This window comes from Choristoneura fumiferana, chromosome 6 (assembly GCF_025370935.1).
Source record: "Choristoneura fumiferana chromosome 6, NRCan_CFum_1, whole genome shotgun sequence".
Classification (NCBI taxonomy): domain Eukaryota; kingdom Metazoa; phylum Arthropoda; class Insecta; order Lepidoptera; family Tortricidae; genus Choristoneura; species Choristoneura fumiferana.
In genome coordinates, this window is record NC_133477.1 from 6,264,986 (window position 1) to 6,278,355 (window position 13,370).

The following is a 13,370-nucleotide window of genomic DNA, read 5'->3' on the forward strand; positions in this document are numbered from 1 at the left end:
ATCTATGATGAGATCATGATCGAATTGATCAGCTCAACAGCAGATTCCGATACCATAAGTCTACAGAATACAAAATAACAGACATTACCTAAAATGAGTAAGAATTTATATCATCATCATCATCAACCCAGCCTATATACGTCCCACTGCTGGGCACAGGCCTCCTCTCAGAACAAGAGGGCTTGGGCCATAGTTCCCACGCGGGCCCAGTGCGGATTGGGAACTTCACACACACCATTGAATTGCTTCGCAGGTTTGTGCAGGTTTCCTCACGATGTTTTCCTTCACCGCAAAGCTCGTGGTAAATTTCAAATGTAATTCCGCACATGAATTTCGAAAAACTCAGAGGTGCGAGCCGGGGTTTGAACCCACGACCCTCTGTTTGAGAGGCGATAGGTCAAACCACTAGGCCACCACGGCTTAAGAATTTATATAAACTTGCACAATTAATTCGCGCCTTGCTATGTCGTCATCATCATCTTACCAGCCTACGAGTATACGTCCCACTGCTGAGCACAGATAGGGTTGCCAAGTATACTGTTAATAACAGTATTATACTGTTTTTCACAACATTATACTTTTTACTGTTGAACTAAAATAAAGTACACAAATACTGTTTTCAATAAGTCAGTGCAGCATAGTCACAATAGTGCTGTTTCAGAACGAATCTGCCAAAGTAAATTTAGTAAAAAATTTGCTTCTTAGATATTTATTTTATTTTTGATTCTGACGAGATCTATGAAGCTTTTAAAAATGATACTAAATTGAACTTATAAATAAATAAATAAAATAAAAAGTAAGCGTAGCAAAGCTAAATAATAAATAATATTAAGAAGCTCCCAAAAAATTGTCTTTTAAACATAAAAAGAAGAAAATACTGTTAATTTTTCAAAAATACTGTTTATTTCCTTTTTCTTATTTCTTGAATAAAAGTTGGTAACCTTAGGCACAGGCTTCCTCTCAGAATGAGAGATCTTGCTATATATTTGTACGAAATATTAAGATTCTGCAGCGTTATTACTACCTACTGCAATCGAATTGATTAGTTGAATCGCAGATTCCGTTGCGATAAGTATTCGGAATAAAAGATAACTAACGTGTGCACCTAAAATGAGTAAGAATTAATGCATATATTTGCACAATTAATTCGCGTCTTGCTATAAATGTACGAAGTTTAAAGATTTTGCAGCGGTATTAGAAAGAAAGAAAGAAAGAAGACATTTATTTACTAATACGCTATATATTTCTACCCATTGTAATCGAATTGATTGGTTGAATCGCAGATTCCGTTACGATAAGTCTTCCGAATAACTACATGTGTGTGTCGGTATTAATTACCTAAAATTAGTAAGGAAATACTTGCACAATTAAAAGGTACCTTGCTACAAAAGTAATAAATGTTAAAATATTGCAGCGTTATTTTATTTGATTAGGTACCTACTAATCATACTGGGTGGGTACCAAATGATGATACCTACTTTATTTAAACAGGTGATAGAGTTGCTTAAACTGAACAACTTTCTTTCTCCAAGGAACATACCTAAGTCGAAAAACGATTATTTTTTATAACCTTTTCATAGTAAGTCGGTCAACTAACGAATACATTTTGTATGGGAGCCTGAATTTTTTTTTCGTTTTTCGACCTATGTTCCTTGGAGAAAGTTGTTCAGTTTAAGCAACACCTGTTTAAGTAAAGTATCATCATTTGGTACCACCCTGTGTATTTGACTTTAAATTGGATTTCGATAGCGCAGTTTATAAGAAGTATCTTTGGAGTTTTAGTGTGCATTTATTATGGCACAACTTTAATGTTAAAATTATCTTCGCTGTGACTGCAGAGCGAGCCTCTTTTTAACTTAGAAATTCGTGGCCCACCCACTAGTACAAATAGACCAAAAGTGAATGAACTTTCCATTCCTATGCCAGCGGGCCGAAGGGCGGAAGATTATGATTGATGGAGAGATACGAGGTTAATTTAACACATATTGTTGTTACCCGACGGCCGGGCAGAGGTCAACACACCGTAGAACATGTTTGCCTTTATGGGAGAGTCACGATCGTCGACTAGCCTCACCAGGCCCCTAGCTACGTCGATCGCCAATCTTGGTCGGAAGAATGTTACCTTGAAATAAATAACAAAGGCTTATAGGTAGATACTTTTCGTACTTCGAGGTCTTTGAAGTTCTAGAAAGAATAGGTGCGATTGTATTCTACCAGTGTACCTAACTGTCTATGTATTAAGTTATGTGAGCAAACAAGTTATAAAGGGAGGAAATTGCACATGATAGCTATGATTTTATGATGATCACATGGAGTGGTGAGGAAGCTAGATGACGCCAGCTGTAAAGTCGATGTTAAACGATGTTACCATGTGGTATGTCGAGTGAGAATATAGGTGGTATTCGGTTAGCGGCTCGAGTCGTGGATCGTGCCTCCCGCTCTGACCCGCGGCCCGCGTGTTTACCGGCGAAGTCGAACCGGCGCGCGCCTGCCTCGCTGCCTTCGACGTTGGCTTCAGTCACTCAGTCTACTTTTGAACACGAGAGAGACGCGTCATCGCCTCAGGGCGCTTCGCTTCCCGAACTTTCACCTCTCGTGATATCGTTATCTGTGATAAATGCTACCTACATCGAGTGAAATTGAATGTGCACGTTCTTAGAAAGCGTTTCTGCGACGGCACGCGGACGGACGTCGATTCCCGCAAATTATTTTCTCCAGTGCACTTGGTTTCTACGAAACTGCTTATAGAGTTTACCGAGAATCGAAACGGCCGTAAAGTGGATTTGAGGAAATACTTGTAATTATAAAGTGATCTGTGTGTTTCCGTGTTGTGTTGTCATTAAAGGCGTTTACATTGGATCCCAACCAACATTTCACACCTCCAATGGTGGTCAAATTACCAGGTGAATATGAAAGTTTTTAATTAACACCGAAATCATCAAATTCCCAAAACATTTAGAAAAATTACACATTTTCATTCACAACTGATAACATGCTTCAAAACTAGAAACTAAATAGTCGGCGTGGTTCAAACCAGAATGTGCCTATCTTATTAAAATAAATCAGCATTCTATAAATGAGGGGCGCCAGCCGCCAACCAATATCTCGCGGGTCTTGCTCGGGTCAATTGGAGACGTTACGCGTTACGTACATACGCGTATTCCTAACAAGTGTACTATCAGCAAATGACGTAGACGTAGAGCATTATTTTATTGAACTTGCCGAACTCATTTCGATACCACACCACTGCGTAATCAACATATACCTGCAAACACGTATCACTAGATATTTAGAGTTGATATTAACAGCTGATTACAGACGCTAAGCCAGTTTAATAGCATGCGTTAAGTATAGCTCTACATGATCCTCTAACACCTAAATTTAATACAAATATTTCATAATATTCAATATTAAATTCATAACCATTTTATAATAGCAGATTTGGAATTGGCAATTTACCAAGCCTCAACATTTATTCGACGTGTACTAGGTACAGTCAGCATCAAAAGTAGCTGGTTTACTTTTGCTCTGTCGTTTTACAGCCACATGCTTAGCGCCATACAAGATTGACAAATGTGTTAATGTGACAGAATAAAAAGTAAACAGCTACTTTTGATGCTGACCGTACTCGTCTACCCAATAATCTCGTATCGTTGTAAATTATTTTGTTATTTATAACATCAATCTATTGACTGTCATGCTATGAATTGTGAATATTCCTCGTTCTAATCAACATTATTTGCATAAACATGAATAAGCGGAATAGCGGCTTAGATAAATTGTAAAAGCGGTTACACACTAGCACGCTTTCGTTAGGTAACTTAAAAAAAACCGGCCAAGAGCGTGTCGGATACGCCTAAAATAAGGTTCCGTAGCCATTACGAAAAAATTAAGTAATATTTTTCTAAGGATTTTGTATTTTATACGGAATCTTCTAAGTTTAGGTATATTTTATACCTTAAGCTGCTATTTAAGAGTAAAACTACTAATAATTCTAAAGCAAACTTAGCCGTTATAGTTTTATTTGAAAGTTTGATATACTTACTACCATCCTGATTTTTTCAAATTTTTTCACCTACCGGTTTAGATTTTAGAGCCCCGATTTAAATGAAAATGTGCACTTTAATGTTGAATATTTCGCAAAAAAATCAATGAATCGAAAAATCGTCTTAGCCCGTCTAAACCCTTAATGGTTTTAAAAGACCTATCCAACGATACCCCACACTTTGGGTTGGATGAGAAAAAAAAATCACCCCCAAACCCTTAAAAACGTACCCTAAAAAAATTTTTTTATTTTTTATTGTACCATTTTGTCGGCATAGTTTACATATATATCCGTGCAAAATACAGCTTTCTAGCATTGATATTCCCTGAGCAAAGCCGCGGACGGACGGACACTTGTAACACCCCTCTTTTTTTGCGTCGGGGGTTAAAAACAACAGAAAATTTAGGCAGATTCTCTGTGGAGCCTGCTGTTTTATAACTCTAGGCAAACTGTGAGTTTAATTGAAACAATTAACGTATTGTGCTAGAATCATTATAAACCACATGCTATTCATTAAAACGAAACGGTACTATCAAAATTAATGTTATCGTTATTATACTGCACTTAATTAAGCTTATTTTGTTTCTGGTACAATATTTGTTTGAAATCCTGCTTGATTCATGATTAGTAGGTATCAATGGAAAGTACATGTTAGTATTCTCAGAAATACATTGGACTAAGATTGGATCGAACATTACGTATTTAGCAGACTTCGTTTTCGAGGTTTAACTGTTGACAAAAACGGTTCTAGGTAATATGTAGTAAGTAACTATTTACTACTAAAACAAGGACAGTTGAATATATATATGAAAAAGCCATGGAGCGAATAGCATACATGGCTTCAGTTCATTGCGTTGTTACCTAACTTGGATAATAGATAAGTTAATATCTGAGAAGAAACGTAATAAATACAATATATTTTGTCTGTATACTATTGATACTGGCACACAGAAAGTTGAAACTGAAAGATATTTTAATTTTTAAATTGGAATGTTTTTTAATCTTTACGAATTGAACAATTTGTTTTTTATGTTAACTCGCTGCCAAGCTGCTGCCAAGAGTTTAATGAATTTAATGATTTGCCAAGTGCTAATTTAATAAGTTCTGAAGTTCTTTGGTCACATCTCCAGAAATTCAATGGAGAGATTGGTGGTTCAGGGGCAAAGGCAGGATACCAACTCGCTTGACCTGATTATACTGAGTCCACCATGGTCCAGTGTACTCGCAACGCCAACGGTCACATTGCTTGTCCTCGAAAAGGTCTGCTCTTTACGGAACCAACCCGCTGCCAAGCTGCTGCCAAGAGTTTAATGAATTTAATGATTTGCCAAGTGCTAATTTAATAAGTAGGTACGATTGTTAAAAAAATACCTTTTTTATAAGTTATTGAAGCCAACGGTCAAGTTACCTGGATGAAAAGCAACCACCGCCACTCATGGACACCGATAAAATAAGTAGGTATAAGTAATAAAGTTACAGTTGTGATGCCGACCCCTCGAGGACAAATAGGGTAGTTTTTTGAGTACCCTTAGTTGTGTCGGTCCTGAAATATTGGTGTTACGATTCTAAAGTTGCAAGCATATTTATAAGTTACCTACATGATCGGCAAATTTGTTATAAACACGGATGCAATATTTTATACTGAAAATGTCAACATATGTCAGACGTAAGCGGTGCACAAGCTTACTACCGTTTTGTAAGTAAATAAGGAATGACCTACAACGTCCGCGCTCTTTATGAATTTGATATATAATTCTGGAGCTTCCGTAGGATAAGGAAAATCTAATCTGTAAGTTTATCTCCGGAACCGATAATCGTACCTTTTTCTGCCGTTCGACGCGCATGGCTACAAAGATATGCATGGTTAAGAACCAAAGTAATCACAGCCTATATCTGTGGTTCCCAAACTTTTTTATACTGCGACTCCCTTTACAGATTGTAGTTTTGCGACGCCCTGATAAAAATTAAAAAAATTGAAAAACCCGACTTCTTTTAAAAAAAAGAGAATAAAAAACAAGTCTAGTGGTCTAGAATTCTGTTGAATAACTTATAAATTTCAAACAACAGTCGGGACCCATTCAAAATCATAACCAGCTCTAAAATTTTCAGTACCTAATGGGTCCAGAGTTCTAGACCACTAGTATTGATATATACATACCTACATATATTTATACACTCGAGAAACAACCCTCCTTTGGGTAGTCGGGTAAAAAAGACGCGTGTAGAGCTGTAGAGCTCTAGATACACATGTCGTGATTTGAACTTACGTCGCACAGTTTAGGAACCCCTGGTCTATCTTGTTGCGCTTAGACAATCGCACATTGTTCATAACTTACCGCGAACTTCGCTGAGGTAAACCTTCTACCGAGAACTGCAACCTTTGTTTATGTACAAAGGGAGACAATGTCATTTTTTGCGAGTGTTTTAAACCTGAAAGATGCCGGGACTAATCATCTATTGTTATGCGTTTATTGTTTCAAATGGATAATGGCATCGGTTCGGTTTAAAGGAACTACCGATAACTTTTAATGGTCGTTGCGTAGAGAGGGAGAGACAGGTAAAAGGATAGTTTTAGGTCTATTATTACACTAGGGCTGTATCTGAGCGTAATTGATAATTAACGCACGGATTAAATTATAATTAGCTATAGGGACTAAAAAATATGACTATCAATGGCTTAAGTATGCTTTGCACCAATATCTGTTGGCGACAGTGTGTTGACGCAAAATTTACGCCGTGTAGATTTTGGACGTGTTTAAAAAATGGCACACGGTTAATAAACAATAAAAAACAAGAGTCAGCTTTCCTCCTAATCGGTTATCTGTGCCAGATTGCGAAAAACGTGTCAAGCTAGTACTTCACTAATCTACATATGTAATGTACGTGGTTTTATATTCGAGTTAAATATGATTTTTGAATTTGCAAATAGGTATTTCCGAAATAAAAAAATCGAAAGCAAAACGTATTAGTGATCGTTTAAAACGATTCATTAAAATTTAATCAGCTATTCCGATTATGGGTAGTAAATTATTTAATTAAATTACATCATGCTATGCTGATATTTAAATAATAAAGTGACTATAACTACACAAGTGACAAAAAAACCTAAACAGGTATTCAGTTAACGCGATGGATTCAACGAACTTTCGTAACTCATTCGTGAAGCAGGTCATAATTCTTATTCAAATTAAATAATGCTAATTCATTGTGACTCGTTATTTAATTAACGTTTCTCGAGGAAAACTTAAACAATAGAGGGCATGACATGAGATAGCTGGGATATAGAAAAAGTAGCGGTGGAGTGGAGCGAGTACTGGGAAGACGTAGAAGACGCAGCGCGCGAGCAGCGGCGCAGGCGCAGGTATATGTGTTCTCAGAACGCCGCCGCGCGTTGGTTTTTGCTCCTTTTTCGATTCGAGTTTACCAAGAATCGAATGGCCCGGTGGCGGTCCTACTCGGAACTCGTAATTAATCCTTGGAAGCCTTCGACCCAAGGGTTGTTATGAGAATGGCCAGCATTATGACTTCATTTTTTATTATTTATATTCTGCATTGTCTCATTTGAAAAAGTTTATGCAGGTTATTGTTCGTGGAACCTCTGACAATAACGTTTATGCACGGTGATTAAATTTTAAACAGGCGTTCGCCTCTGACCCCTGCTTTCGATAGAATGCTTGCTCGCAAACGCGCTTTCGAGAAGTCGTTTACCGTAATTATTTCATATTATCGCTTTCACAAGACATATAGGTACTAATGAAATTAAATACAAATGACGAAGTCCTGAACTTTGTCATTTGCCGGTTATTTCTTCAATATTAAATAAAAATTACATTGTCAATTTTACGAAGTATGCAAAACAGCCTCTTGCTGTTACTTAGGTATTGGTTCCGTAGCATATTATATTCTTATCTTCAACATGAACTAACGTGATGGTAGTTGGAAAAGGTGTGTTTCCTTATTGTCGCAAAGTTTATTCCGTTAACTAAACAGAAGTGCACGCATGCCTAGTCGATCTGCTGCTGCAAAGCAGTTGCAAGGTATTTGTTTTTATTTGCAACATGATGGCTCAACGAAATCTAAGATTTTATTTAAAGCGAATAAATTGACGGATCACCGAATCAAAAGGAATTCAAGCCCGGACTTCCTGTGGCTTTACGCACACCAGGCGTTAGACCAACGACTAACTAGGGATCCAACCAGCCGAAAATTGTAGTTTGTAGTTGATAATTGACTTTCCTTTTTGACATTTTTGTAATTGTTCATTTAAGTGTTTTCGCTTTATCTATTAGACACTCGAAGATTACACGATTTCAATCAAATTATCAAGAATGCCCGAGCTCTACATTCTCAATTAGGGATTCTTGACAGGTGATATTTATTGCTAATTTAAATTACCTACTATCCATCGCGTTAGCTCATTTAATAATTTAAATAATTACAAAAGAGACACAACGAATGTGAAAGTTAACGGACCTCACGATACTGCGAACTAGCCTGTACAGAATTCATTCGCTGCGCGCGGTGGGAATCTCCTGATTTGTTGGGCTAGGACCGAAGAGAACGAAGCAAAAAGATTAAACCGCCGGCGCTGTTTTCCCAGAACATCAGGCTAGTTTAAATTTCAATGGCGGACTACTGCGAACCCGCTCGACGGTTTCGTCTAACGAACTGATTGAAATACTGTTTCAATGCTTTCCGCGCGCACTCCAAACTAACCTCATCACTACCTATCAATAAGATTCATAATTGCATCAAAACAATCTCAATTTAATTGCCGTTTATCCCAATTTAATTTAACTCCGACAGCGTACACAGGTACGCTGTCGGAGTTTTTTGAAACATTTAATCAAAACAAAAGCTTTAAAATATTCTCACTGTATTAACACAAACATCGCATTTAGTGGTTTTTAACACGAATAACAAGCTTGCTATGATACCACATATAAAAACATAGTGCGCACTCAAAGGAGAATTTCTTGGAATTCTGATAAACTGCGATAATATTGCAAGCTTTGTGTACATTGCAGAATTTTAGAAGTGGCATAAGATAAGCAGTTAAGTCATCTTTGGCTCGTGTTGCGCGTATGGAGTGCCTTGACGTCAGACGTTTAGACACACCGCATGAATTATGCATCGAAGATAATTAAGTCATCGCGCCGCGTCCGATACGAACGCTACGCTTTGACACTTCGCGTGAGGAAAAAATAATAAACTTCAAATAAAATTGTGAATGAATTACTCGTAAACTTTGTGGTGGCGCAATTCGTGGCAGTTTTATATTTAGGAAGATATATTTAGATTTCATTTAGAACCCTCTTCTAAGCAAAACATATAGATTTCTGGACTTATATGACAAATGGAAGTAGGTACTCTGCTGGTTTTGATTTGCTAGGAATTTGTGTGGAAACACCTCTTTTGATGATTGTGTCTTTTGACTTGGAAGTTTGATTTTTTTCACTGCTCCAACGGGTAGCAGACCTGAGTATTTGATAAAAATATTAATTTCAGGTCAAAAAAAGATCCTGAGAATGACGGTCTTGACAGAGGGACGGGACAGACAGACGGACAATAAAGTGATCCTAAAGGCGTTTTTGCCATATAAGGTTTCGAACCCTAAAAACAGTACGTAAATTATATAAAAATACCAGTGAAGCCAAAGTGAACGCATTAAAGGAGGAAAGTTTGTAACGCCACATAACCTGTAAATCAAGATCTGAGTAGGAAACCCCTTTCACTCGGAAGCGAGTCCGGCCCGAGATAAAAATAGTTCCTCTCAGTCAAAGATTACACAACGTCTAATTAACAGCACATAAATCGAGATACCAAATTGGCCCACGTGAAACGGAACGTGTCTATTTTAAAAATCGAAACGGTCACTGGACGTCTTTCCGGGAAAAGCGGCGCAGCTCTGCTGGCGCATGAAGCGAAGCGACCGGTCGGCGGTTCTCGGAATGCGTGAAGGTTGCCACTTGCCAAGCTTAACTATTTACATCGGATTTGATCGGTTATTGCCAAACCACCACCACCACCATCTGCTTAAATTTATTCCGTACTTTTGTCCATTGTAAAGGTTGCCTGGAAGAGATCGCTCTGAAGTGATAAGGCCGCCTATTGCTTACCTTAGAAAAAACTCTATGTATATACCTGTGTTTTCTGTACTGCTTACTGTGTTGGTGTGCAATAAAGAGTTGTTGTATTGTATTGTATTGTCTTTATGTTCAACGCTTCTTACTTGAACCTATATTACCGTAGTGGAACATTCCGGAGCTCGCTACGTCTTCTAAATAGCTTCCGCTTGGAGACACGTCTGAGATCTCGGAATCTTTCGGTTACTTTCTACTTTGGGCGGGCCATTAAGAAATTCCTCGAGTCGAGTAAGAGGCCGCAAGTAGCGACTGATGAGATCTGCGGTCGCCGCGATGGCGCCAGGACGTGCGCGAGCGCTTGTATGGTAAAGGCCACCGGGACAAAGAGGAAACCAACATCATTCTTAAAATGGTCATTCAAGTACTGTGAAACGAGTTATTGTCCGCGACGTAGTCTGCGATATTCCGTAATATAAACTATCCTATATCCTTCCCGGGTGTCGTGGAGTGCTCTGGTAACAATAAATAAGACATGTTTGTGAGAGCCATTTTGGGTTTAGAAAACTGAGTTTGTGATCGAGAGAGGCAAAATAAATGTAGATCTATTGAATTTAATTGCTTTAAGATATTCAAGAAATATTTATAACACCGGAGAATTAAAATAGGTATCTCCATACCTACGAGTAGGTACAGTTAACGTCAAAAATAAGTGATCACTTTATTAGCTTGTCACTTTAACGTCATGTTTGAAAAGCCATACGAAATCATGTAACGACTGGAAGCGACATGGTACAAAAGTCATCACTTATTTATGACGTGGGATATACATCTATATTTCATCTAATCCACTTAGATGTTTTTATTGCATGATTGTGTTGGAGGGTGCTCGATTCAGGATACGATTGTCTAAAACTGACTTTGGTCGGTTAACTTACTTTTCTTGCAATTCATCTGTTACATCTTAAGACACGAATCCCATTTATCCAGGGGGCGTAATTTTAAAATCACATTTTATGAAAATGTCATTCCAAAATATTGCTGGTAAATTCGGGTAGATAAGACATTGCTACAAAAGTTACAAAACTACCGCTCGGGTAGGATAAAGGATTACATTTTTAGGGTTCCGGAGCCAAAATGGCAAAAACGGAACCCTTATAATTTCACCATGTCTGTCTGTCTGTCTGTCCATCCGCGGCTTTGCTTAGGGACTATCAATGCTAGCAAGTTGTAATTTTGCACGGATATACCTATATGTAAACTACACCGATAAAATGGTACAATAAAAAAAAAAAATTTAGGGTAGGGGAAAGTAGACGTAAAGTGGGGGTGATTTTTTTTCTCATCCAACCCTATGGTGTGGATAGGTCTTTTAAAACCATTAGAGGTTTGCTACGCCCTCAGTTCTTCGCATCCTTTTAACTTAAGTAGTTGGATGCTCTTTCCATTTCAAAGGAAGTAACAATGGATACCGTTATTATTTTGTATGACTTCCGGCGTATACTCATTGTTTGGTAGAAGTACAGAGTAGAGTCCTCAATTTTATACAATACTTAGGTACGTAGGTATTATTATCACTATGGATTTAGTTAGATACTCTTTAGTTCTTTACATTATCACATAGGCTGTGGGCACAATACAAGTAACAGGCAGTAGACCGACTCGGCCGTATTCTTGAAATTTATACTTACGGCGGCGCGGAGCGCTAGGGTTGGCAACTACAAAAAGTAAAACAGACACACGTGTGTAGATTTTTATTGTATGTGTGTAGTTTTAGGTGTAGGAATAAAACATACGAGTATGTTAATTTTATGATTATTTATTTATTAATTAATAAAATCGAAATAGAAATATGGTAATCGAAATTTTTTTGCATTTCTAGCATTGATAGTCCCTGAGAAAAGCCGCGGACGGACAGACAGACAGACATACATGGCAAAACTATAAGGGTTCCGTTTTTGCCATTTTGGCTACGGAACCCTAAAAACGTATTCAAATCGGTCCACCCCTTTAAGAGTACAGGCAAGGGCATAAATATCTATACAGCAATAGCGTCACATTTATGTAAGTATACATCGACCTTATAGATAGTGACATAAACCTGTACTTAGATATTTTTGACGTCTTGGTAATAACGTACCTACATATATTTATGCCCTTGACTGTACTTAATAAAATGTAAACAACCGAAGAATGTTTTAAACTATATACGTTTTTAAAAATATGAATTAATATTAGTTCAAATTCTTAAATTCGTTCGGATTTATATTTTGATAGAAGATTTAATTTGTAAATAGCTATTTGCATATATTTTTTTAATGTAAGTAATCGAATGTGGCAAGAGCAAATAACGGACATATTATTTACGAGCGGTCAAAGCCCTTTTAGTTAAGATGACCGGAGATTCTGAGAAAATTATAATTTTACAGTAATTCTTAGTGTAATCAAATCAGAAATACGTGGTAATGGTAATAAATCTAAAATCGTTAATGCAATAGCACTCACCCTGGATATACCTATTGAATAATTCCAACATGGGTCGCGTCGGGTTTATATTTAAGTGTGAAAATTACATTTAACCCGACTTACATAGATGATGCGTAGTATTTTTTTTATCCATTAGGCATTAGGCTATCTATAGCTATGTGCGTATATTTTAGCCATATAGGTATTTAGATCACAGTGTAGGTAAAAAACGTCCAATCGAGTCCTCGGAATTGGAAAAGTCATATTACTTATTCGAATTTAAAGTGATTAACTAGAGCTGTATAACTGTTTCTCTTAATTGGTCTCATCTATGATCTCTTTCTTATTAATGAATATTTAACGATCAAAGTACTTTTGTGACATATACATCATTCAATTTAAACCTGACAAACGAGAGCGAAAACTAAATAGGATCGACAAAAAAGGTTTAAAAAATCCACTTTAATACTATGACTTGGATAAAAATACATTTGCGACTACTGTTTTGTTTTGATAAAATTCCAACGAGGTATTCGAAGTAAGTACATTTATTCTGATAGTCTGAATTGAACATTAATCGAGCGAGCAAGCCATGTAGTTAAAGGCGCTTGCATCCACTATTTTTCGTTTCGCCGTAGTCGGTTAACGAGTATTTTATGGTTCTTTCTTCTCGGAACAATCTTTTACAGTGTTCAAGTACGATAAAGCGGTCGTTCAAATACGTATTGCAAAAGATAAACACTGGTTCGTTTAAAAATTCCACATTGAGTTTCGGC

General features: G+C 37.2%; 1 protein-coding gene across 1 annotated transcript in view; it reads left to right on the top strand.

The window, feature by feature from the left end:
- Nucleotides 1–2,512: 2,512 nt before the first annotated feature.
- LOC141428913 (suppressor of cytokine signaling 2-like) overlaps nucleotides 2,513–13,370 on the top strand; it is a 30,862-nt gene continuing 20,004 nt past the window's right edge. The window contains exon 1 of the mRNA XM_074088976.1: nucleotides 2,513–2,903. Within this exon, the coding sequence (XP_073945077.1) occupies nucleotides 2,885–2,903 (19 nt within the window). The 5' untranslated portion in view covers nucleotides 2,513–2,884. The remainder of the gene's footprint in view (nucleotides 2,904–13,370) is intronic.